The sequence below is a fragment of the Dermacentor silvarum genome, chromosome 9 (assembly GCF_013339745.2).
Source record: "Dermacentor silvarum isolate Dsil-2018 chromosome 9, BIME_Dsil_1.4, whole genome shotgun sequence".
Classification (NCBI taxonomy): domain Eukaryota; kingdom Metazoa; phylum Arthropoda; class Arachnida; order Ixodida; family Ixodidae; genus Dermacentor; species Dermacentor silvarum.
In genome coordinates this window covers 122,012,115-122,039,435 of record NC_051162.1, presented here as the reverse complement: position 1 = coordinate 122,039,435, position 27,321 = coordinate 122,012,115, and the positions used below count along the sequence as shown (strand labels likewise).

The 27,321-nt window shown below is 43.2% G+C and overlaps 1 protein-coding gene and 1 pseudogene across 1 annotated transcript; both read right to left on the bottom strand.

Annotated features, from left to right (window-relative positions):
• Nucleotides 1-1,218: 1,218 nt before the first annotated feature.
• On the bottom strand, nt 1,219-12,457 carry LOC119464966 (uncharacterized). Its single transcript, XM_037725824.2, has 5 exons — nt 12,024-12,457; nt 9,644-9,892; nt 6,746-6,811; nt 3,752-3,841; nt 1,219-1,466 (listed from the first exon to the last, which is right to left on the bottom strand). The coding sequence occupies exons 2-5, from the start codon at nt 9,734-9,736 to the stop codon at nt 1,401-1,403; spliced, it is 315 nt and encodes a 104-aa protein (XP_037581752.1). The 5' UTR covers nt 9,737-9,892; nt 12,024-12,457; the 3' UTR covers nt 1,219-1,400.
• Nucleotides 12,458-18,405: 5,948 nt separating this feature from the next.
• The window catches only part of LOC119464220 (solute carrier family 26 member 6-like), a 64,525-nt pseudogene continuing 55,609 nt past the window's right edge, over nt 18,406-27,321 (bottom strand).

The window sequence follows — 27,321 nt, the reverse complement described above, 5'->3', positions numbered from 1 at the left end:
CGCCTTACTCTTCGCGTAAGCTTATTGTGCGTTTCCACAAAGGGCGGGCGAGCAATATATATGAACACTGCCGAGGAAACTTATCTTTTTCCTTGACGAGGCAAGTCCCTTTGTCGAAACAGTAGCTTCAAATACATGTTTTAGGAGCACTGAATATTTCGAAGTATTTATCTTACTGTAGACTTCTGTCTTGCTTAGATTCGAAAGGACCGAGTGTGGCGCTAAGCATTTCACTCCATAAATATTTATTTTCGGGCGCAATTTCAGGAATTCAGTTCATGTTGATAATTTCGCTACGCAAATCTACACAGAAAGCTTCTTCTTAATATCTTTGCTTATTTGTTTATTTTGCTTCATCCCGCAGTTAGAAGGTAGGCAGTTTCCTACCGTTCATGGCCTCTGTGTGTTCTCCGGAGGTCTTTGAAACCCGCCCCACACATGAAGCGTCAACGCATTAAGTTACACCACGCTCTACAAAGAGATCAATATTCAGGAGCAAGAAAAAAGAACTGGTGTATAATGAAATACTTCCTTTCCCGGAAGCGCTGGCTTTTCTCGGCGCATATTAGAGCAGCGCGCGGCTTAAAACTCGGCTCTTGGAAGTTTAACAAAGCCGGTGGTGCTGTAGGATTCGCCGACAGTTTGAATACTTCTGGAGCACAGCAAAACCTTAAATCCATGCAACACACTGACATGTGTCGATTTATTTTCCTTCGGTTTTCGAGCTGTGGGATCCCCGAACAGAATTGTCGTGCCATTTATAAATAACAGCCATGTGGAAGAATAAATTACCGTAGAATAAATACTTGCGATGAAATGCCCGCTCTGCGACCAAATGAAAAAGCGTGTTCCCGGCTTCCGCATTCTTGTTCGATGTCAGAATATTTATAGAACAGATTTTGCCATCGTACGATCCTAATATCTATTGCGCCATTGACCTCTGAAGAAACAAGCAACAAACGCACACACTGCGTCATGAACTTTGCTTAACCGTTAATGACTCTAGCTTCTCTAACTTCTGCTCACTTCAACGTGGCTGCCTTCTTAATCACCATGCGGTTGCGGCAGTTCTTTGTTTTTGTGAAATTCCAACAGAATAATTATGGCAAGAAACCTTCAGCTGATAATTTCAAATAATATCATCCTTATGAACTAGTCAACCGACTTCACATTATTTGAAAAAAAGAAAGCTTGCACCTGCACACGAATAGCCAGTTTTCATTTATTTGAACCTGTACTGACAACGCAATTGAACACAACCGGAACCACCAATAGAGCTGTAAGCAAAATACATGTTCCTTCTTCGCCTCATTCTCCAGAACAACGAGTGCCTCCGAAAAACGTCCTCTGTATTTTTATTCGAAGTAGCTGCGAAGAAGGTTGTCGATGACTATGAACTGTTAATTCTTGAAGCTCTGACTGGTCTGCACCAGGATTACGGTGTACGTAATCACTGACGCTGCCATCTGCGAAAAAAAAAAAGAAGCATGCAAGCAAAGCGTCTTTAACATACCATTATGTTGGTTTGATTTAATGAAACTTCCAAATAAAGAGCACGGTGTACATTTATTTTCAGTGTTACGGGTTGTTTTTTAACCACTGAATATGCAGTTATGATGAAACCGTAGCCATGGACAAGAATCACCAGAGCTGCGATCACATCGGTTCTTAGTATACCTACGCGCCACTCCTAATGTGCTTTGGAAAAGTTTATGTTGTGTCCTACTCCCCCCAAGCAAGGTCCGAAAGAAGAATACCGTACTAACTCTGCAGTTTCTGGTTCAACATGAATAAGCTGATATGTATTGAGCTGGGCCAATGAAAAGTCCCCTGCCAAGGTTCACAAAAAGCTGTTAAAGTTCTTTTAAGATGATTTTTGACCAATCCTGATGCCGTTAATGTTATTAACGTTGGCGTCCAGCCAATAGAACTTAGGCATTAAATTTTTCTGCATTCGCCCCTGGTGCGTGTAACTGTCATTGTCAGTGAAAAAGGTGATGTTGATTGTATAAGAAACAATTGCCGTGACACCGGGTTCAATTGAACATAGTCTAAATCACAAGTCCCCCTCAGCGTTACGTGTTTGATTTGCTCATTCTTGCGATGTACTGTTCCAGGGCAGTCCAGTCTGGCAGCTTGGTAGCAATTTGTATGCCCGGCGAAACCCGACGTTAACGCTTAATTTAGCCACCGTTTGTCCAGCAAACCGGTGTCGCTGAGCCGTGCAAGCAGCTTCCCACACCCCCACTAAAAGTGTTCGCAGATATAAGAGTGCTAGTTTGTCCCGTAGCTAACACTCTCATTAATACGGGTATACCTCTCAGCCTTCTCTTTATAATGAACGGGTATGAACATGTCTATTCGACACGATAGCGACCTCAAACTACACCAGTCATGAGAGAAGCTGTAGTTGAAAACTAATATTTATAACCACCAGGTGGAGACCGAAATATCTGACGCGAGAGTTTCACATCAAGAGCTTTTAATGTTTACTGCGTGCACTTTTGGTGTCATCTGTCGCATGTAGCATGTTTAATTGGTCGCAAAAGGTCACCCACAATAATACTACATTAACGCTGTCAATGAGTCGATCTTACCATTTAAGAAATACGGTCTTAGCCAAGCAACCAACTCAGCATCCTTTATGCGCCCATAAGAGTGTTAAATTATTGAGTGCGTACACCGTAGCCTGTCTCTTTTTTTTTTCTTGCTAGACTCTCATCGACGTCCGCTCACTACTTCTCCAGTCGATTAGCAATTGCGCGTCAAAAGCGCGTCTCTACACTGGAACCCGCCAGATCCCCACTAGATCCTTTAAGGTTGAAATCAAATCACACTTTATTTACGTCGTATTAAATACATACATTGGCATTTATTCAGAAGGTTTTCCTAAGACACGGGTGAAAGTTAGTAATTGTAAGGGAACTTAGTAATTCAATAGCTTAGAATACTTGAAGAACTTAGAATAGTAACTTAGTAATTCAGCGATTATAAATAAATACAAATAGTCGCATCAATAGAGTGCAACCTAATTAGCAGTAAAAATGAGAATATAAACGCAGCTAATAATGCCATAATGCTGAAGAAAATGAGAAACATCTAGCAAATTACAACACAGAACAACTACTACAGACTGTTTAGGAGTAAGGAATAAATTTAAAGAAAAAAACTCTTTCATGAACGGTCTTAAAGAGGTTAATTGCTTATTACGTAATGTTATGCTGAAAAGGAACAATTGCTGTCCCCTTGACTACAGCACAGAGCTACGAAGGAAACCATACAGGTTTCTCAGAAAGGAAGTTCCGCAGTTGAAAAACATTATCCTTTGCAGGTTCCAAACTCGGGACCAACGCCTTTCCGGAGAGGTTGCTCTACCATCTGAGCTAAGCAGGAGGGTAGCATACAACAGATTGAATTGATCTAATTGATCAATTCGGCGTTCTCCTGCCTTGCGGATTTTCTTCGTAACTTTGTGTTTCGATTGAGAAGAGAACAATTTCCCTTTTCGCTAACCCTCATCCAATTATGCGAGTTGCCACAGCCCTGACTTACCATAATGTGCCATTCGAAAATTCAACAGCCCCGAATGTAACAGTACGTTTGCTATAATTAGCGCCTACAAATGGTGGCAAGTTAATTTTTATTCCAGGCGAAAGGTTGCAAATGTTCAACGGACCCTACTCCTGGAAAAGCTGTTCCAAGAGGCGTCAATTTTGAAGCGGTAAAATGGCGAATGCTAAAATATGCTTACAGATACAAGCAGCGACATCTTGAGTTGGAAGAAGTCGGCTCCTTTGAGACACAAATCGTCCGGATCAATTGAGTCGTGAAGTTGCTCGACCTGGAAAAATGAAATTCAGGACGACGCCACTTTTCACAGGTTGCCGCAAAAGACTTCCTGAAAATAAGTAGAAAATGAACAGGCTACATCGGAACTTATATTTACGACATTTGAGTTGATTCAGCTTGAATTGATGTATATTTTACTACATTGGTACATGCCACAAGCTATGTACATTAGTGGCAAAGGTGGGTGTGGTGAAAGGTGCGTTACGACAGATGGACCAATCCCACATCCCCACAGTGCACAAAGGTCGCCGAAGGCAACAGTACAGCAATATCCACGTCATATCATTTTGTTACAGCACGAAAACACGAAGGCGTGGACGAGATACACAGATGAGCGCAACGCTGTGTATCTCGTCTACGTCTTCGTCCTTTCGCGCTCCAACAAAATTGTGTCACCGTGCCAACACGCCTAACTTCTGTTACTATTGCAATAACCGCATAGCAGCCTGCTTTAAATCCACAATATGCGCAAAAACTTCAGAATGCTAAGCAAAATGCACTAACAAACAAAAACAGTACGTTCAACTGCATGAGTCAAAGAAATACGTACATGCGAAGTTTCACCTTTTACCAAGCGAAGACGGTAAGGTGACGCGTAATACCTGTAACCTTCGATACGATTTACAAGAACTCCAACTCTCGCGCTTTTGACGCGTTCTCAAATTTGAAGAGCGCCGTAAATGGCAGAGCTAAGAGTGGTGTTGGCGCTAAAACGTACCTAAGTCCTACGACAATGAGCGTAAACGCAGGCGCAAGCTGAATGAATAAGTTAGGCAAAATGGTGTTTGCAGACGAAGGTTTACGTCGAAGCTAATTCGAATTTCTTTATATCAAATACATGCAAAACGCAGAAATGAACTCATTAGACCACCGCGAAACTGAGTTGAATGGGTGTATTGTATTTAAGAGTGATAGCCTAATTATAGCGACTGTAAGACGTTCAATTTTGGTTTGGGTCCTCCAATTTTTACCAACTATTGGCGAAAACCAGCAACTTACAAAAAATATCACAGTTTCACCATAAGAGCGACGCAATGAATGCGATAGCAACATCTTAGAATATTACACCAAATGTAAGATTCCTAGCAGTACTGACATTTTGAATTGATGTAAACGTAAGTAAAAACGAGCCGTTGTGCTAGAGGTCCTCTGAATCCGGCCATCGCACAATTTCATTTATGTTTAACAATTAAAGCCAACGTCCTCTTTAGCGACCCTACCAGCACTTCTTCGTATGAGGAATGTTTAAAACCTCTTTTCTAGGTCAATCCAAGCGTGGGTGAAGTGCCGCGCCTACAAAATCACATCATTTTCAGGTTTGAGCCCTGTTACTGTTTCGCACTTTTGATATTTATGTCTGACAAGATTTAAGATATCAGGCATGCGCTGTCAATGTTTTGTTTCATGACGTAAGTCTGTAGGCCGACATTCTCAAAATTCTAAGGAATAATTTTGTCTAGAACATAAGACATATGGTATCATCAACTTTAGTGATAGAGTGCATGGTGCAGCAATATAACCCGCATATATGTATGTATGTATGTATGTATGTATGTATGTATGTATGTATGTATGTATGTATGTATGTATGTATGTATGTATGTATGTATGCATGTATGTATGTATGTATGTATGTATGTATGTATGTATGTATGTATGTATGTATTATGCATGCATGTATGCATGTATGCATGTATGCATGTATGCATGTATGCATGCATGTATGTATGTATGTAAGTATGCATGTACGGATTGATCCTATTCCCGTTTTTCTGTACTCCCCCCTACAATAATGCCCGTTGGGCGCTGTAGGTATTGCAAATAATAAATAAATATGCCGCATGATAGCTGCCATCGCATATCTCATGCCATGGCTTATAGCATACGTATACCTGAATATGTACGGAACCTCCCGGCGACGCCGACGTTAACAATTCGCTTGGAGTGTCCACTATAATTGAATAAAACAACTGAAGCACAAAGCTTACAAATCAACAGCTCAGCACTAAAAACAGATATCGCAGTTTTGGAACCTGCATATGTTAAATAATTTGAAGGAGGCAAATGTGATATATTATCATTCTTGAGGTCACGTCAAATTGTTAGACTTTTACGGGGGGTCAGATGCAAAACTCCTACTTTCAATTCAATGGTGTATCACCAATTGATGAGAAATACTTCAATTTAGTACACTTCAAATTTCTCAATAAGTACTGATTCCATAATTGTGATATGCCTTTTTTCATCTTTTATTGCTGAGCCACGCAATCGTAAACTTGATACTTCAGATGTCTTTAAATTTGGCGACGTTGGACCATTACAAAAACCTATGGAATATAAACGAAGAAAAATTATGTCTGACAGCCTGCACTTTTTACTTTCTTGAAACACACCAATCATAAAAAGTTCCATATAGCTGATGCGGAGAGAAGCTATTCCTCGGTTCCATGCACTTACATGTAGGAACGGCTGAGGTAACGCTTAATGCTAAAGCGTTATGAAGGCGCCCGTGCAACGACAAGCAATGATCACGTACTAATATTGAATGAAATTAGGACTGAGCCTATCTATATTAGCTGTTTTGATGTGTCCTATTTCACTATAACAGTTTTAGACAACAGCTGTTCATGTTGTTAGAGCAGTTTCCAGATTAAACGCGCTTTACAGTGTTGCAAAGTACCGTCAACTCCATCTTTTCGCTTAGCAGGCTAACCGTTAATCTCAAGGGTTACCTTGAGTGCCTTGTTGCACGGAATCAGCAGTTTATTCTCCACGTAGAAAGACGCAACCCAAAAATGTAGTGCGGCACACACAGCACACCCAAACAAAAACAAAAATACGACAGCCAATGTGAAGATACGAGACGACGAAAACTTTTGCCAAATCCTATACTCACTTCGTTTCTGCAGTAGTCGTCGTCTATACGACGAAGACCTTTGCAGAAATCCTTGACTTCCTTAGCCTGAAAGCATAGGTGTAAATTTCATAAGGTCACCTTTTTCGCACCGAGAAATTCACTCGTACTCAATAATTCTATGGATTATGCTTTTTTTTTGTTAATGCGCTGTTGAAACGTTCACAACTCTATTAAAAGCTGGCTTTGAAAAGTTCATCACTATGTGACTTGCAGGTAACATAGTGGATGTTACCTTCGCAGCGTTTTCGTAGCGGGTCAAGTTTAGCATACCGGCCAACCGTGAAGTTGAAATGCGTAAATAATTTTGGGACACGACAATGACGGAGGGGGGGGGGGGGGGGGATCACGCTGCAATAAATTTTATGAGATATATACGCACTTTACTGACGGTCAACTAACTTCAGACGCAGCACGCAAGCAACAGCAAACTTGGAGCAGCTAGCCGAAACATTACAAGCAACACATTGTTTTTAGGCCAGAGGAAGTTTTTCAACCACTTTCCTGTTTCCAACTTCACCTGCTTCAGGAACTTCTGTCACCTGCTTGTAACTTCTCTGTATAAACTTGCTCGAAGGAATGTAATTTCTTTAGCATGCTTTTAGCCATCACAAGACTCTCAAGAGAAGGTTCGATTTCGAACGAGTGAACCGTATTTCACAAATAGAATTTATATTTCGTAAAATTTAACGCAACTTTCGTAAAATCGTAAACTTCAGAAACATTTTCAGTTTTACCATGTATGAGTTTAGGCAGAGTGATAGTTTCAGAAAAAAAGCTAACCTTGCTATCAAATAATTGGCCAATAACTCCTCAGTTAACAGGGGCTAACAGTTGTGAATGGAACTAAACTAATTGTAGTAGAGTTCGATCACTGTCGCTTTAAACATGCGTCTAGTTTGCGAATGACAGTTTCTTACTCCTTGTTTTTTTTTACCTTCAAGAAAAGCATAAAGTAATGCATGGATACAAATTTTCTAGAAATAGCTACATTCTGTGCCGACAAACTGGCCGATAATATTTGCTGAGCCCTGTTTTAAAGAAAAGCAAATGTCTGTACCACTTCAATCGAGAGCCTATATAGACAACATTTTCAATATCAGTATATAATTATTCATCATCCAAATATTGCAGGATCGAAGCTACAACACACAGACTAACCGAACCCGGGTCGGTTACTTTTCAAGGCGTCACACTGGAAGCTCCGAGTAGTTTTTGGTTATCAAATGGAACCTGGTCAAAGCAGAAACTGTTTGTAATTGGCAATCGTCCTCTCGGAGCAGTACCAGACGTCGCTTACCAAAACGGAACAGTCACAGACACTAAGAATGAAACCTGCACACGATTAAAAATACGACGTATTGCATTTGGCGGGTACTTAAAAGTAGTCCAAAACATGCTACCAATATCCTTCAAAGTAAAAATATGCAAAAAGATGCTTTTTCCCGCGCATTGAAATAATTTGTTCGTGTATTTAGTTAAGTTTGTAACATCCCTGCTGTAATGTCCTACGGGGCTATGCAGGTAACTAATAAGTAAATAAATAAATAATCAGAGCAATATGCCAGCAAGGTAATGATCCGGTTGAAATTCGAAGGATGAAAAATAATTTTTAAGGAAATTTAAGGTCTGCGGAGCCAACAATGGCACGAAAAAATTATAAACGCTTATGTTAAGGTATAGGAAGGAAGTAGGCACCACGGATGAGAGAGCAAGCATGGGTAGCCGAGGTTCGGTTTGAGACAAGGAAGAAGTCGAGTTCAACAGTTCAAGTAGTGCAGCGAAAATCTATTTTTCATTCTAACATAACTATTTCAAGAACATTGTTTCCTTTTTTTATAAAGAACTACCCGGTTGTTGGGTGATCCTCAGAGTGGGCATGGCCCACTCAAATAAGGATCTACATCTGCATATACCTTATAATGCACTAGAATAACCGAAGGGTTTAAGCAAAATTAAGCTTATCGGAGTACCTGGATCCCCGAGAGACGAAGTTTCTACGCAAAGGATGGAGGTGGCTAGCGCAAGACATGGACAAGTGGAGATCGCTGGAGGAGGACTTTGTCTAGTAGCCGGCTTAAAAAACATAACACCATGAGCACAATAAAGCAGCACCAAAACAAAGTTTGTTCATTCGCTCATAATATAGCAGGTTGCTGATAACTGCCATCATGGTGATAATAAATTAAAACAACCTAGGCATATGTCGGTTGAAATACCTGAATTTCTCTTGAAGCCTGCAGGCTCACGAGACATTCATTAAATTACTTGACATTTTCTTTCGAATGCGTTGTTACTTCCTATTGTTTTCTGCCACCAAAGGTGGTGGATTCGAGTGTCCTAATTATCTCTAGCTTAATTACCTGCACCTTAATCAACACCAAAGGTCGTGGATTCGACTCCCAACAAAGGACGAGGGTTCGAGTGCCTAATTTAAAAAATTAAAATATGTGGTTTTACGTGCCAAACCCATGATCTGATTATGAGGCACGCCATAGTGGAGGACTCCGGAACAATTTGTACCTCCTGGGGTTCTTTAACGTGCACCTGAATCTAAGTACACGGGTGTTTTCGCATTTCGCCCCCATCAAAATGCGGCCGCCGTGGCCGGGATTCGATCACGCGACCTCATGCTTAGCAGCCCAACGCTATAGCCACTAATCAACCACGGCGGGTCCTTGAGTGCCTTAATTACCGCTATCCTAATTAAGGTGCAGCTATTAAGGCAATCGAACCCACAACCTTTGTTGGTGGCGCCATGGGGCACCATGTGAGAAGGGGGCACCATGAATTTTGGAGTCATAACGCTGTAAAAAGTAATCTCGTTAAAAGTAATCAATTTCACTACTAACGCATTCGTTTTGCAGTGCTGGCACTTACCGCGTTTACCAGGGATTGGCTGGCCAAGGTGAGCGTCACAAATTCATACCACGTCCAAGTGCCGAAAAGCAAGACGCTGTAGTGCCGCTCCATCAGCGCGCCATCTTTGCAGATGTCGTAGACTCCGGTGCATGGTATGAGCAAGGCGCAGGAGCTCGACACTATCAAGGCCACCTGCCAGATGTCAGTTGACCTCGCCTTTCAGTTGACCTATCGTGAACACGTTCAGCCTGCACGGTCTCTACGCACCTGGGCATTTAATGAAAGAAACGAACGGCAAAGTATATTAGACAGCTAATCGATTCATTCATTACTTTTTTTAAGTTTGGTTTGCTGAATGCACTCAACAACTTCCTCACTTTGTCTATTTTATGGCATCTTGAGCGTTCACAACGCTTATAATCAGTAGAAATGTTAACTTATTTACTGCTGCGAATTTATTAGAGTAAGAAACCTGTATTATGCCACAGAAGGATAAAGTGCAAAAAATTCACCAGCGATTACGATACTTCCTAATGCGAAACTTGAGCGCAGCTCTATAGGTATTTTCATTTCGCGATATATTAGCTGGCGCGAATAATCGGTCTGGTGCGGCAAGTTGCAAACGGAGCGAAGTGTGGCGTGACTGCCTTGCTAATCAGGTATGCTATACATGTTTTTTTTTTTCTTGCTTTCCAGCACTTTTGTAGACATCTCCGTAATCTTCTTTTTCTTCCTCAAAACTTCCCTATCTACCTTGTACCGGAACCTACGCTACTGCTACATGGCGTGCCACCTGGTGTTATAATATGCAACTGCAATGCAAAGTGTGCAAGCTATGCTATACACGACGCTACGCATATCGTGTATAGGGCATATTTCCGCAGCCGCTAGCATTAGCTGGTGTTGCACAGTGGTAGGGTAGCTGATTCCCGCGCAGAGGACAGGCTTCGATCCCGACGGGATACGACAATATTTTTTTTTGCTCATTCCTGGCGATACCTCCGACGGACATCGGCGGCTGTGGTAGCAGCGGACAGCATCGCTAACCGACAAGGCTATTGGAATGGGCCCATAACAGCTTACGCTGTAAAAGCATGTCTAGGGAGCATGGCTAGGGGGCACTCTTAATATGCGAAGCTTCATTTAAATTTTTCATTTATGTTTTTTAACAAGTGCTCGAAAGCGTTATATGCGGGCGACGTTTTAAAGCATCCGGTTTTAACACACGCAACTGAAACTCTTATTGCAATTGCTGGAAAGACACAGCTTCAAGAAAAATTGGGTTGTCATTCTTCAAGGTCACCCACGTCTGCTGTCCCTTTTTTTTTTTTTGCAACGGCGAAGGCATCTTTCTGAGAGATCATTCTATTGATTTGAGCTGCCTTTGCAACAATTTTAGCGTGTTCATCAAACTTCATCCACCTTGAAAATTTCCGCATAATTCGTCTCGCCTGATTTGACATCACTTCGGCGGAATAAGTTAAGCGGCCTTTCTATGACCTATTGTAAAACCAGTTCGCTTTTCATCCCATAATCTCAAAAGTTCACTTAAAGTGCCTCAGAGTAATTGTACCTTATTATGCCATGTTATAATTGCACGCGTAGCGACAACTGTATTTGTGCCCCGTATGTGTTCATTGTTTTAAATGGAAGTCTTCTTTTTTCCATTATTCCCGGGATTCCGTGTAAGGCTCACGGAGATAACGGCTTATCGTTAATTTGACAACTTATATAGGCCGGAGTATTGATCCAGAATGTAGCGCCAGTAAGCGCACCGTTTCTCTACGTAATGAAACAATAACTCGCACATAAAACCTGCACATATAACGCCGGCTCACAGTTACCTCTAAAACGCACAGACCTAGCTCTAATGAAATAGCGCATGACACAGCACGGCTACTTCAATTTTCCAGTATATGTTATCGTTAATGTGCCCTACACTTGGGTTTCTCGGTATGTGCGACAAGGTATATGTGCCCATTCTGGGTCAATCCGCCGAAATGGGTATGTGCAACTGTCACTCACGGGGTGTAGAAGTCTCAAATTTATAATATTATGCGTCCCACTTTTCTCTGTATACACCTGCCCTCAACATTATTCCCTCGACAGACATCACGAATTGTCTTCCATCATCCTCCGGACACAGACCGCTAACAAAATGCAGCCTACGATCCCGTACGCGTGTCACCAGTTACTGCTGCTACCCGCTAACTCAAACGTGCATCGCGTCATTTGGAATCCAACAGCGCGCGTAGCATCTTCACGACTTCTATTATCTGCTTGCTTCTGCCCACCACCACTGCAATGCTACAAAGTTCGTGCAGGCATGACACAGCATAATACGTAAATATAAACACAATTACCCGCGCACGTCAGTTCCTATCAGAAAATCACCCACCTGGAGATGTCGTCGTATAGCAAAGGCTGAGTTTCTTTCAAGCTGAAGCAAATTTTGAGCGTGCGTAGCTGGTTTCTCATGTACTCTGCCAGCACTTCGCATGAAGCCTTCAGGGTGACGATGCAGGCACTGTCATAGACGAAGTAAAGGATGGCAGTTGCCAGGAGCCTCAACCAGATGTAAGTCACCGTCAGGGGGCTTTTCCCAGCGTAACTCGACGCCTTGTACGGAGGTTGTTTGGGAAGAGTCAGGATAGACGCCGTGCAGATAACAATACAGAGGCAGGCTCGCAAGATATCCGACCAAAAGAAACGCTTGGCAGCAGTGTGGTACCACGAGGCCATTCCGATGTGTTTTTCGAAGGCCAATGCTCGGGTGTAGAAGGCGGTCATCTTTGAAGCGCCGAGGGACATGCAAAGGTAGTTGATGACCATCCTGAAAGCGATGACCACATGTTTTCAGTTTCTGTTCTGACCCTGAAGGGTAGTAAACAAGTTGACCAGGAGAAGGTAACGTTTTAAATAAAAATGGACACTACAGTTCCTCTGTTCTTCAAGCAGTAACTATGAGCTCACACAAATGAACTGGTACTTACCCTAAAGTATTAGCGATTCAAACATTCTAAAAAGCACTGTGACAAAAATAACAGATTTTTACTCAAGATACAATCTTATTGACAAAAATATGAAAAGATAGCCATACATAACACTATAATTAACCCAAATATATAAAGATGTATGTAATTATATCCAAAATAGCATTTCATGCTTATTTACGTACGTTTGCCGAGTTAGTTATCTCCAGTAGAATACAGGGAATACGTTTTTTGTGTTTCATGGAATTGAAAAATCATGGATTGTAGTGTTTTTTTTTTTTCACGGGTAGTCTCACCACAGAATGGAAACACTACCTATGCAGCTGCAATTTTGTAGCAACCTTCGTTACCTTCGTTACATTCGTTACAACCTTCGTTACATTTTTGTTGTACGACAAATGTCATGACATTGTGTGACATAGTAATCATGACATTGCAATGAATGACATTACATGCCATAATTGCGAATGTGATGAAACTACAGAGCACATTGTGTGCCATGGTCCGCTCTTCGACTCTTAACCATGTCCTATGAGCACAAGTCTCAGCCGCTCACAGACGAACGGCCAATTTGGTGGCAAAGACCCTGGAACCCTGGGCGAGGAACCATGCTGTGCACATGAGGGGACTAAAGGGCTAATGTGATTTTGATGGTAACTGTACTCCATGGAACACTTGCGATTATATTTGGGTGAATATTGTGGAAACAGCTTTCTGTTTCTGGTCTGCAGCGTGAAGGAACCTTTTATTTAAAAGCCAAGTACAACTAAGCGAATAGTTCCGAGGTATTCAAATCACGTGCTTGTATCGGCCTGAATGACCATTTGCCCAGCTTTCAAAGAGTAGTGCTATGACCGCTTAGCCGCTAAAAAAAACACAACGGCTGCGAGAACCTCACGATATAGTTTTGCAACTGGTGTTCGCACTTGTGGACACGGCTCTGTGCCTTTAAAATGCTTTTTAGAGCTCAGCTCTTAGGCGCCAGTTTCTGCGGCGAGAGCGTCGGCATTGGCGTCGTCCCTTGTAACCGAGGGAACGAACACACCGAACGCTGAGCGCATAGGGGGATGAAAAAAGCGGCAAGAACGAAGAGGCGCCAGGAGAAAAGCGGAGAGGAGGGTGCAGGGCACCATGAGGTGGAAACCAGAGGAGGGTATGGCGAAATCGTGAGAAGAAAAGCGTAATGCGGCGACAATGACTACGAGATGGCGCCAGAGTATACCGCGCGTCGTCCGCAAGCACGCTCGGCAAAAATGCCCGAGCACTGCTCGTCTGGGAAGTCTGTCGGTGGCGGCTGCTGTGAATCGCGCATACGCCTCACCCACGCGCTGGCCCCACGCGCTGGCTCTCGCGATCTTTTTTTTAGATTAGCGAGGAAGTCGCGCCACACTTCGCTCCGTTTGCAAACTGCCGCACGAGGCAGATTGTACGCGCCAGCCAATATGTCGCGGAATGAAAACACGCATAGAGCGGCACTCTAATTTCGCATTAGGGAGTATCGTAATCGTCGATGAATTTTTATGCCACCATTTGGTTTCTGTGAGCTCCTGCAGTAGCGTGAAATAAAGTAGTATTAACAATTACTCATTTGCTTGCCAACTATTTTTTTTTCGATAATGGAGAGGTTAACCGGGCACACATTTTCTGTAAACCTTGACTTGGAAGACAGTACTTGCATAGTCCCTTCTTTATCCTTCTCTTTTTTTCTTCGTGCGCCGTAACGCGTTTTTTTTTTTTCAACTTGCCCTTTACTACATCCTAGTTTCATACCTGAATAGCAGAACGATGTTCATGAAGACTCGCAGCATGCTGGTGAGTATTTCGTCATGTCCAGCCGCTTGTTTAGCTTTGTCGGCGATCAATTCCACTTCCAGCCAGATAAGAAAAGCGATGACAGCGCAGCTGTACAGCGTGTACGCGCTTTTCCACACGACCCTCGGTGCCACCGGACTCTCTGCGCCGAGCAGGCCGCTGATGAAGAAACAGCCGCAGAGGCGACATAAACGCCCGTGGAACCGAAAGCTTCGGGCAACCAATGACGGCATGCTCTGATCGTCATGTCTCCGGGATACCCGGCTGTCGTTGTCGGCGACCCTTCGCTTCTTCTCTCTTAAGGTCATCTCCAACGGGCCGACCTGTATTCGAAAGAACTGAAAGGTAGGCGAGTTGGTACTGGTTCTTTCTTGTTCATTCAAGCATTCAATAGGGCCCTTTCTGACGTTTTACGCTTCTAATGGGCGTTTACATTTACATTTATGTCTTTGCCCTGATACTTATTCTGTGTGTGTATGTATGGGGGCTTGTGTAGTAGAAAGGAGACGTGTATGAGCCCAGATTTGACATTCTGTGTGCACCTTCTGACGCGGGCTGTGTTAGTTTCCCTTTTTGCTTTTTTTTTTGGTAAATTGCACTTTATGATATTTCCAACTGTTATTCTCCCCTCTCTTCTACAAGGCTGTAATGCCTTGAAGGTACAATAAATGAATATATAAGTTTAGTGAGTTAGGCGAGACACACATGGGTTTATTCTGTAGGTTACCCGAAACGTGCATCCCTGCATCAAGGCCGTAGCTCCATCGTTACTGGATTGTCACGGGGCATTTCAAATGCTTGCACTTCAAATATATATTTGGCTTTCTTCATTGTTAATGCATAAGCTCTCTCACAATGTCCTTTATACCTTTGTTAGTTCGTTTGTTTTTCTTTCTTTTGTATTTTCAAGGGGGGAGGTGGGCATAATATTACCACTTTTTATAGCATTGGTACTTTTCCGGTTCAGTGGCGGAAGAAGCCTGCGTCTGTGAGAAAATGAATGTCTTGTCAAAAAATTGCTAGCACAGCTAACCTCCGGAAAGGGTGATATCTAAGCACATTGTACGCGTCTCCGAACTAATATGCTACTCCAATTAGCGATGGTTGTTACACATATATTTGCAGACTAACAGTTACTTCTCAACACCTCATTTACGCTAACTCATTTTACCTGTCCTTGATTTGTGCTCTGTTGTGTCATTTTGAGGCGAGAAGAATAAGGTGAACGGCGACGGGCTTCCTTTTGGTGTTGCAACACCGTGAAGTCAACACATTAAAGTTTCCTAAATTATATGTGTAATGAAATGTCTTGGATTATAATGTAACAATAAGAAGAAAATGAAAGTGGGCTAATAGACAATTTGCAGCAGATGAGAGCCTCACCCACATCTTCTGCAACACACGAGCTTGTCTCTACCCCTGTACTACTCCGGAAGCCGTCCAGCCAACCACTGTATTATTGGTCCTCTTATTTGTATATTTCAATTCAAAAGATGATCGAGTTAACTGCTCGCATGAATTCCCCGACTTCAATGTCGGTTGACTTCATGTGATTGCAATTCGGGCCGTGTTTTGGACTCAAGTCGCCACTTCTCGTGAATTTCTTGCGTTTCAACAAAGCACGTACTCGGCACACTGCACACCACCCTGAAAAGTCGTTGGGAATGGCTGACCTCGCATTCAATGCAGCTTCCCCTATTAAAACGTTCTGTATGCCGTTCCAATAATTCCGTATGTTTCCGTGTAATTCTTACGGAATCAGTATGGATTCCTTATAAATTCCAGGTCTCATATTGTGCGTCACTGCTCCCAACTGCTACGTGGTCATCACCGTTATTTGAACAAAATGCACTGGACACTTCATGTCGCTGGCAAACTTTTCAATACACCATTGCTTATCTTGTGTCAATAGCATTTTACTTTGCTATGCCCAATGAATATCTCACTCATACGTTTTTTTTTTTTTTTTGCTTACCATTTCTCACCGGGTTTCCTCTGCTCCAGAGTCAGTCGGATTTCCAAACGTTTCTTTCTAAATGAGCTGCTTATGACAGGCAAACCTCTCATTTTAGGGCGATATCAACTCAATGCTGCACTTTATACTATTCTTCCAAAAGAACCAGAGCGCATACGAGTGTACGCAATTGCGACGCTCGCTTCGAAGCATCGCGCAACTTGCACTAAGAACAAACTCACCTGTAGGACTCCGGATCAACCACCGGTGCAAACCACTTTAACGCCAACGTCGCCTTTGAGAGTCAGAGCCGGTCTTTATGTGGCCCGAACATCGTGAGATGACGTAAAACAAAGGGACCTAAACAACAGAACAATCTTTTCGCTTTAAGAATTCAACTTAATTGGCGGCCTTTCAGAGGGCTCAAACAGGACGCTATTCTAATGTCCAAAAAAGCATGCAATAAAGAGGCTCGTATGTAATTTTCTATCATGAATACGAAAGCAGTCATTCAATAATACCACGCGGAAGATAGCTCATGCCGTAATGGCAAGTTTCTCAGTCAAACGTCTTTATTTTGCTTCGGGCACACTTCGATCGATAAATTGACCTCACCAGATCGTTTTGGAGAAAACCCGGCAGCTGAAGGTAGTAGTTAAAGTTCATTACACAACTTTCCTTCGTCCGCCTTAAGTTTTTCACCCTACTACCTAATTAAGCAAAGAAGAAAAATAGTGCTACGACGCAAAGTGTTCGATTTAAAACACTTGTGCCCCAATGTCCAGCGCAAACGCTTCTGATAAAAGCAGCACACTTCGGCAACATTAGCGACTCTCTTCATGAATTCTGGAAGTTCTGGTACTGTGTAACTCGCCATTCGTCTCTCTAATATGTGTTCACGCTGAAGGCAATTTAATTTGATTAGTATTATTATAATTGTACTTCGCGCACCTTCACGTATCTGTCTGTCTTTGCGGAGAGGCTAGCTTCTGTTTCACGCTGGTTCGTTTATGCACCGCAAAAAAAAACGGGAAATTTTCGCACTTCTTCCACACTGGCTAATTTGATTACTGCAATAAACTCGCTGCCACTGAATGGCAGCAAAAGCCACGATATCTGAAAGTCAAGGCAAGTGCGAGGCGCAACCTTCTAATATTTACGAAAAAGGCAAAAAAAAAAAAAGACGCAGACTCGGCAGTCCCTCGGTGATAATGGTTGAGCTAGGCAGCCCCGTTGCAGTGTACTTCTTCACACGGCCTAGATAACCCGGTGATACAACCAACAAATGTTTACACAAGCAATACTCAGCATTGGTGTTAAGTTCTATGCATCTGCGCATTGGGCGTTTGAGCTCCTGAAAGGGGCAAGTTTATCATAAGCTTCATTTTCGTTACCGAGGTTTCAAGCTTCATATCTCTGGGGCCGTTATGTCATAAGCAGCCGTGATGTTACAAGCAACCATGATTTTAGAGTTATCCTGATACTAACGCATCACTGCTTTGAGCAGTGAAGTTCGGCCGTTTCTCTCAGTGCCACTTCCAAGACTGAATATTTTGTCTTGCCTTACTTTTATAAAGTTCGCCGCAGTCATCAAAAGCATACAAAAAAAATGGCGACAATTGCAATACTCCCTACTGCGAAATTGGAGCGCAGCTGTGTACGTGTTTTCATTTCGCGATATATTGAGGCAAGGAATTTCAGACCGAAATCACCGTACCGACTGCCAGTGGGCCAGTGTCGTCAGCGCCTTCGCAGAAGGAGCAGCACTATGAGAACGCTAGCATGATTAGCGATATTGGAGCAAGCTGTGGAAGACGACGACGACGAACGCGCGAGCAGTGGCACAAGCGCGTTTGCGCGGTTCTTGGCCTATCCCCCTCAGTGGGTGCGAGCCATGATAAAGGATCATCATCAGCAGCAGCAGCGCGGTTACGCCGAGGGAGGTTGATGCCCAATCCAGGAACGGGAGCCTAAGACTGCGCTCTAGAAAAGTTGTCGAGCATCGAGTGAGACAGTTCATGGTTGCCACACTTTTATTGTACTCGGACATTTACAGCATCCTCCCCAGGAGGAACCGACTATAACGGCACGTGTAGAATAAAATGTGTGAGTGTTAAAATGCTCTGATGGATCATATATACATATAAAAATGGGAACGTGCAGAGATGATATCCACTGGTTGTGGGGAGTCAAGCAGGCTTGTTCACGTCTTTGGCATATGCGATTGTCTGCCTTGCGACTAGTTAACCTTTGTGAAGCTTGTCTGTGTTGTATGTACAACGTCTCCACTTCCGAGGTAGGAACAAGGAATCTTTGCGCCTTGGCGCTTCAGTCAGTTCACCTTCACGGGGTCTCAGAGGTATGCGCCGGGTCCTAATAGAAAACAAAAACAGAAAATTCGATCATTCTAACAATACAAAATAGGTGAAGTTGTGTTTGTTAACTCTGCAATATTTGCCCTAACTTCTAGTTTCCTTTGATGTTTATCCCAATTTAACTAAGGCGGACGGATGCCTATTTTCCTGGCATGTTATTTTGGAATCACTTCCTAGCCTATTTTAAACAATCCTCTTGAATGCCTTTTTTTAAGAACCACGTCTTCTATATTTGATAGATAATTTTGTACTATTGTGAAATGATCGACGTATAGTTTTTAATATCTCTATCATATTCTTAGTTGTGCTACATTACATTCAACTCGATGTTACTCCTATTCTGTATATTTTTATTCTTCTGTTCCCTAATCTATATTATTTTCTATAATACTTGTGTTATGGGTATTTTGCTGTCATTGGTATTACATTTTCATGCTTCTTGCTGGTGACCGTTTGTCACCAGATTCTCACTGTTCTCCAGTTATCTTTTAGTGCAAGATGCACTTATTTCTATCAGTCTAATATTATGCAATATTTTTTCCCACATGTTGCTCTTTCCTTGCTTTTTCTTTCGTGCTGCTTAATATTGTTATTCGATTGGTCTGCATCGTTTTGTGATCTAAATTGAAACTTATGTATTACAAATGAGGCATGATGAGGAAGTTTTTTGATATGCCACCACAAAAGTGCGCTATACATCAATACGTTTTAATGCCAGTCGCATTCCCTGCTATACTTTTTTAGCTGCAGTGAATTCAAGGAGGTTCAACGTTCATCGCATTTAAATCTTCCACGGCACTTATTCATTTTCGAGTTGATATGTGATATAAGTTACACTGAAAAATTCGCCCCGTGCCCGGGACTTTCAAATCGTGAACGTCATGTACGTTATAAGTGTGAGATTGCGCTCATGACAGAAAAGCAGCAACCGCAGAGGGTTAAAGAAAGAGACAATTCAGGCAAGATAGATTACTATTATCACCCGTGAACAAGATAAGCCCCAAAGGGTGAAAACATTTTTAGTGCACCTTGCTTCATTGATTCATTAATGGTTTCATTTTAGTCAGTGTACTGATTACCATTTTTTCCGGTTCTGCGATGACAGTAAGAAACCAAAGCAAACAAGCACGGCCATACGGAATTGCAGATTTACAGCTGTTTGAAAATCAGGTTAAATAATGTCACTCAATTTGCGCAAGCGTACAAAATGTCTTAACAGGAACTGCGTAGTTTAAAAAACCATCCACCCTGAATCAGTTACCGTTTAAGATATCGAAAAAATCCTTATAGAAACATTACGAAACGGATAAATATAAATGACAAATACCAGGAACGATAAAAGTTATGCGAAATTTGCGATAAATGACAGTTAACTTTGCTCTCAGAGAAAATGCTGTTCTTTACTGGATCCACCCGAATCGCCGGTGGGAGGTAGTCGGCCCGAAGCTTGAACCCATCGGTTATCTGAAGGCAAAAAAAAAGGTCGGTCCTGCAAAGATAGGTGCCCAAACGACCGTACCTAAACTCCGTACGTGACTCTTGCCCCGCTATTTTTGCCTGAAGTAAACCTCCAAAGCGGCCCATTTCAGTCAGGAGTATGCGCTAACGAACATACGAGAAAATCCTATTTTCTAATCTGGTGCGCATTTAATGCGAACATTCCTGACACGTTTGCACCTTCTGCAATTCCTTGTTACAAACTAATGGAAACGAGTACACTTTGTACTATATTGTATACCACGAGAAAAAATAGGAAAAAATGAAAGTAAATTACACGCACTTACCTCTTGTTCGGGTTTCCCTACATGAAGTACAGCATCATGCACAGAGGGGTAGAAGTTGCAGGCTGGAATTTCTTCCAGAACCTTGCCCTTCTTGAGCATTGAAAATACGGGTGCTATGGATGAAAAGAAAAAAAAACGACAGTGATGTAATTTCCGCTGAATGGCTGACAGTTGCGCGACAGTATTCTAGCACTTAGTGCTTGCAATCACACAAGATTGAAGAGGAAAGCTTACCGGCACAGCATGCAATGTAGACGCCGATTTTAATGCTTCGGTATTCCTTCAGTACCTGCAACGACATCAAAAACATTATGCAAGATACTAAATGCATTCGAGTGTTTAGGTGACCTCTCCAACTGCTAGCCAAATTGATCTGGCACAGTAATCATTTTTGCTGCTACCCGCACAATAATTTTGAGGTACGCATTTCATATGCATGCCTATTATTACGTACATGTGTTTGAATGTGTACTTTTGCTTATTTCCTCCCTGTAAAATTGCAAACGCGTATTTTCCGCAGCCAAAATCAGGTACTGAATTCACTTGCCTGCTTCAGGACCACGGCGCTAGAGCCGTCCACGAAGGTGACTCGAGAAAAATCAAGCACGATGTGCCTAGGAAGTTCTGAGGAGGTGGTCACAGGTGTCGGCGGAGCGGATAGCGACGAAGAGGACGCCGACGAAGTGTCGCCGTCGATACCTATCATGGTCGGTATGCTCATGGAGGGTATGCTACCCGTCGATTCACTCAGCTCGTCATACATAGGTGGGCTTGGTTCCACGGCGTTCGCCTACGCAAGGAAAAGAAACGAAGGCGTTTACGATATTCGGGAAGAAAACGCCGTTTCAGTTCAGTAAATACGACAGCATTTCTTTGGCTACCACCAAAGTAAAAGTTTCTCGTCACACACTGTTAAACGATTGAGAATGATGAGGACAGTGCAAAGCTTGACGTCAAAGGTTGGGGACAGGCAGTGACGTCATTCCCGTGCAAACCAGTTGCAGGGAAAAGCAATGCCTCCTAGAAAGACTTCGTTTCTGTAAGCGTGGTCCGCGACATCACAACGGCGGACCTCAAATGTGCACCGGTGTGAACTCGGAGGCCACACTCTAGGTGGCATGGGGGAACAGAGGAAGGCAAGAAGGAAAAAATGGGGAAGGAGGTAAGAAGGCTGAAATGCGGGGAAAGCGATGGAGTAGATGCTGGGGAAGAAATACGCGCACTGAGTTTGGCTGCAAGAAAAAACTGAGTGGACGCACCACCACGCTCTGCTTAATCGACTCTGCATCGAAGTCAGAAAAACGTTGCTGCCTTCCGCTGCTGGCGTGAGCGTGGTGTTCACAAATACAAACACTTCACTTTTACTCTGCCAACAACCGCGCTCGTCGCTCGCCCGCACCATCTCTTATCTCCACACGGCTCTGACCTTTATGCGCCGTGCATTCGCCGCTCAGTTTCCGTTCAAGCGATAGACCGCACGTACCTTCACCCGCTGCGGCATATGGGCTCGCTGCCAGCGTTTTGACAGTCGTTGTCTGCAGTCATTCAGTGTGATCTATTCATGTTTGTTTGTGCGCGCTCACACCACGCTTGTTCATTCAGTTAGTAATAGTCGGGCCACATTTTCCAACGCACGCTACACATGCAATGCTGCCCGGATCGGCAGTGCAGCACTACAGGTGTGTCCCTTCGCACGCGCTGCCCACGGGAAGCGCTTCTCATCAACACCACCGTTTCACACGCGCCTTCTCGTGGTCATCGAGTCTTTCTTCATGTCGGTCTACTTACGCCGCAGCACACCTGCTTACTTAATCAGCTCATGTTTACTACAATTCATATTGCTACCAAAGCAGCTCACCTTACTTCGTATGACATTGCTGTGTTGCTATCGCATTCATTGCTTCGCCCTTAGGGCGAAACTGACATTTTTTTCATCCCCCGCTGCGCTGTGCATCCGCTCTCATCTGTCGCTGTGCTCGTTCGCTCGGTTACGCCGACGCTCGCCGCATGCAGGTAGGGGCACCTAAGAGCCACGCTCTAAAAACGAAAGGCAATCCCGAAGTTCTAGTGCTAGCTTCTTCTGACGTCGTGAGATTTGGAAAGTGTCTGCTCAAGAGTAGTTAACAGCTGATTTGGTAAACAAAAATTGCATTGCCTTCATATGTTTCCGCATCAGCTGGCACCGCGAAATGATCTCATTCCTCTACCGCACGTCACATTGCAATGATCATCGTGACAAGGTAGGGATTACCTTTTGTAACCCGAAAACTCATTCAATGTCCTTTCTTCCTCGAAAATCCTAAAAATAGAACCACCTTCCTGCAGACAAGCTTCAATAAACGATAACCATGCCTTTACCCAAGCATTAGCTAACCTTGTATAAATAGTGATTACTTGCACTACGCACTGCATACTGCTTAATACTTTGTTCATACTTTTGTTGTTGGCGTAAACTTACATTTCTCGTTATTAGTAATTAGCTGACATTGTATTGGCAGCTAAGCGCATTGTGTAAACTTTAACCTATTGCCCATTTCTTCGTTTCTTGTTGACTGTATACTCTCCTGTAATCCAACTGGCCGTGAGGGTATACTAAATAAATAAAAATAAATTATGAAACAAACACTCGCCCTCAGATTTTTCAGAACTTTTCCCCAACGATATTAGGCTGAACATGTGAATATAATTTAATATCTATGGCCTGATTAACGTACTACAGTTGGCATCTTGGCACCTGATTTATAAGGGAAAATAGAGCCCCATGCATTTTATCGCCCAATAACGAACATTTTTTTCACCAAATCAATATAAACCGAGTCTTGACGTGAAGAAATGCTTCACTAGACCAAAACTCAGTGTTGCTCTTAAGCGTCCCTTTACCGTTTCAAAACCTAAGATTCTTGATTATTATTTCCTAAGTATTAGTTTCGCGGATGAATCTTATCGCGCCCAGGTATTTTAATCGCTTTATTACGCATGTTTATCTGTTTCTTTTGCAACATGGTTTTCTTTTCGGTGCTGTATAACATTTCCCTGGCATACATCTCAACTACTTGCTCACTTACTGTCGTACTGTGTAGGAGGCCAGACCCTTGTGAAGTTGCAGTTTGTAGCTCCATATTTTTCATAGGGAATTAAAATTTCCCCTGACTCATTGATTCACATTTAAGGCGTTACTCAGATTTCACGGCACAGCGAAATCGAGACGTTAACTTTTTGGTAAAAACCGACCCGACTAAGCGTAAGACCTCACAGCTATCTTTTCATTTAATTTCCCTTATGGCCTCAGCGCGTAATGATGGCACACAGGACTTGTCGATGGCTGCTCCGGTATATAAAATGTGTTACGAATCAGCTATACCCAACCATTTAGCCTTTTTTGTTCATAATCACAAACTAACCCCCAGGGACCCAAAGGCCAGTGCATAAAAAGTGCCAGTGTTACCTAATAGCCCTCCAGGCCATAAATCCTGAAAAATGTAGCATAGGAAGTGCAACATCGAACCCTATTTTAATGTGCGAATACCAGCAATTATTAGTTATAGTGTTCGGCCTGAGCTCCCTGTGCAGAAGTAGCTAGACTATTTCATGGCGCACAGTTGTAGCTCAAGCTGAAACTTTTTCCCCGATAGTTATCCGGCTGCTTACGCAAGATAATTCGGCTCATCTTAGGACGAATGTACAGTACGTAGAAGTCGCGAAGAACAGCGCAGATAGGGACAGAAAGTGAAAGAGGCATAAAGGAGAGATGCCTCGACCTGCACCACTACGGTATCGCAGGTCGCAGATGGGGACAATCGTGTTGTGAGCTATAACATTCAAAAGGACTGCTCCTGGTGCCACCTGACAGTGCTCGGTCGAACGCTTTAATTTTCAGGACGGCCTCCGAGCTCCGGTGCAGCTCCGCGATGGCCATCTTGGAGCCCGAAAGACTAGTGCGCTTTGGTACCGCCAGCTGGCGCTGCAACAACCATCGGCAATGACTGCGTCTATGGGATGTGCTTTCTTGAGGCTGAGTGCCACTGCGCGTGCGCCAGCACAGAATGCAATAGTACATGTGGCAGGTTCTTCAAATAAAAATACATTTTACTTTGAATGTAACCCGGATGGTGAAAGCTAAATGTTCAGCATTAGTGTCTGAATTATACCAGTGTCACCTTATGAGACCTTGTGCTTTCAGTGCGATATCATTTATTACATCGCCATGTTTATCCCATGGTAAAAGAGAAAAGGTGCGAGTCTGTTTATTTTACTAATGAAATGAAACATTTTCACGAATCATATATTCAAATATCAATATTGCTCGGTCAACTAATTACGGTAAATATTATTTCTTTTGCTTTGGAAGTATTTGCATTTTTCATTGTTCCCGCTAAACGCTGATGTCAAGTTTGGTCAAAGTCACTATTCAATGCAATGGTGTGGTCAAAGTAAGTAATTTATCAATCATAATCATCAGTAAATGAAGTGGCGTAGTGAAATTAATTGTCTTTTTTGTGACCAAACCAAGCAGGTTCCTGCACAGCGCCTTGTGGCATGCCAAATTTATTTGTGCTTATCCAAATCAACATTCGTTTATGCAGACTAATTCAGGATTGCATGCCTTCTAGATGGTAGTGATCCAGCTGATAATCTTTAAGTTGAGACTGCCTGGTTTATTTTGAAGTCAGGGAACCTTCCAAGTGAATTTTACTATTCCCGGAATCACCAAGAAGGCCAATCATCCATCGCTGGCTCTGAAGCAACTGACGCTCTTAATAATGCACCAGACATATCATGATTGCATACATATATATACCGACGGTTCGACCTCACCTACCAGCTCAACTGCTGCATTCGTCATTCCAGCCAAGCAAGTTGCAGTTAAATTCAAATTGTCACATATGACTACATCTACGTCGGCAGAAATTGCAGCCCTCCATGCAGCTGTGACCTACGTCACCGAAGAGCCGGCACAGAAATGGGTCATATTTTGTGACTCTGAGGCAGCTCTTCACAGTATGAAGTCTGCCTTACATCACAGAACTTACGAGCAGATGATATCCGACATCAGGGAACTACATCACCATGCTCTAGAAACAGGGCACACCATAGTCTTCCAGTGGATTCCTGCTCACTGTGGCATCGTCGGCAACGACATTGCTGACAGGGCTGCCCGATCTGCCCACGAAGACACCCAGACGCGTGCAATACCTTTGACGAGGATGGACACTGCCAGGGAACTTCGTCTGCTTGCACGCAAAACGTCGCAAGCTTTATGGAGTTCATGTGCCTTCAATTGCCGATTGTATAAGTTGGACCCCTTGCTACGGCTACAACTGCCATCTAGCCTTTCCCGTGGCGAAGCAACCTTGCTGTGCCACTTGTGGCTGGGAGTGGCGTTCATGAACGCTTACTCACATTGTATGGGAATGGCCGAGAGCCTGATGTGCGACTCCCGCATGTGCGAGGAAACCATCGAGCACCTATTAGGTACCTGTCCTCGCTACGACGTACAACGCCTCTCTCTCAGGAAAACTAAGCCGGCTAGACTCAAGAGCGTTCTCCGAGTCAAAGATACTCGGACCGTGGCTACACCCGTCACAGGCCCAAAAAGGTTTGCATGCATTAGTACAGTATTTGAAGTGCACCGGTTTAAGAGACTGCCCATAGTGTCCCTGTACATCGTCCCACATGTACTCAGTGCTCATTCTCTCCCTATTTTTCTCTTTCTATTTCCCCTTTCCCTTACCCCCAGTGCAGGGTAGCAAACCGGATGCTCTTCTGGTTGACCTCCCTGCCTTTCCTCTCCTTGCTCTCTCTCTTACTCAGGGAACCTTTTCAAATACTTTCGTGAAATTTTAGTATGACACTTGTTAGCAACATGCGTCGCAGACCACATCAATAACCAACTTTTGGACCATACATGCTTTATTCGTAAAAGGGGTTGAGCATGCCCATAAAAGGGTAGTTATTAAGAATGGTAAAACAAACTATCGAACATGGACCCCTCTTCGTTTTTCCTCGATGCGCTAAGGTTGTTTCGTTTTTGAGCATAGTTAGGTGTGCGAAAATGTGAACTCACCCAGTACAATGGAGGACCGATCTTGGCCCCAGCTTCCTTCTTTCTGGCTGCAAGCACTTTGCTGTAACAGGACAAAGATTTATGCACGACGACAAGGCTCAAAGCAAGCTTTTACCAAATTAGTTACAGTACGTTTTAGCAGTTCTACATTTGAGTCCCCACTGCTTGACAACTTTGAAGTGCATTCTACATTATTCCAAATTAAACGGTTATTTCCCTCTCCTTTTATGCTTAGTTGGCATATATTCATTGCAATCATTTCACAATATGGAGTCTTGCATATTATATAAATGCGGGTCTTTCTAGTCGCCCTAGGAAGTTTGGGCATGCGCGTACAAGCTTACCTGTAAGCATCTCTCAACGGCAATTGCTTGAAGAGCTTTCAGCGGTATGTATTCACATAAAGCACCTTATATAACACCAGTGAAAGCATGAATATGCGGCTCGTTCAGTTTGTATCATGGCCTCAAAATGTTTCAAGTGTCCCAAAATGGCTACATTTATTTTTTTCTCGGAAAAAAGACCGCTCTGCTTACTGCACACGGATCAACGTTCTCCGGGACAGCTCCGCCCTGAAGAATTCTGCGTTGGCGAAGTGGAGGGGTCCGCCAAAGTGGAACACCTTGACTCGGGAAATCTCCTGCGCCTGGTCGATTGCAATAATAGCATGGCCTTAGCGCACCCTCCCCTCCAAAGAAAGCAACCAGATTCATA

Bases quoted from the DNA above. Each gene is read 5' to 3' on its own strand.
- LOC119464966 (XM_037725824.2), bottom strand. From the start codon at position 9,736: ATGGAGCGGCACTACAGCGTCTTGCTTTTCGGCACTTGGACGTGGTAT. The intron at 3,842-6,745 runs GTGAGTATAGGA...TCATTTTTCCAG, and splicing joins ACGACTACTGCAGAAACGAA to GTCGAGCAACTTCACGACTC. The intron at 1,467-3,751 runs GTAAGCATATTT...TTTTTTTCGCAG, and splicing joins AGATGTCGCTGCTTGTATCT to ATGGCAGCGTCAGTGATTAC.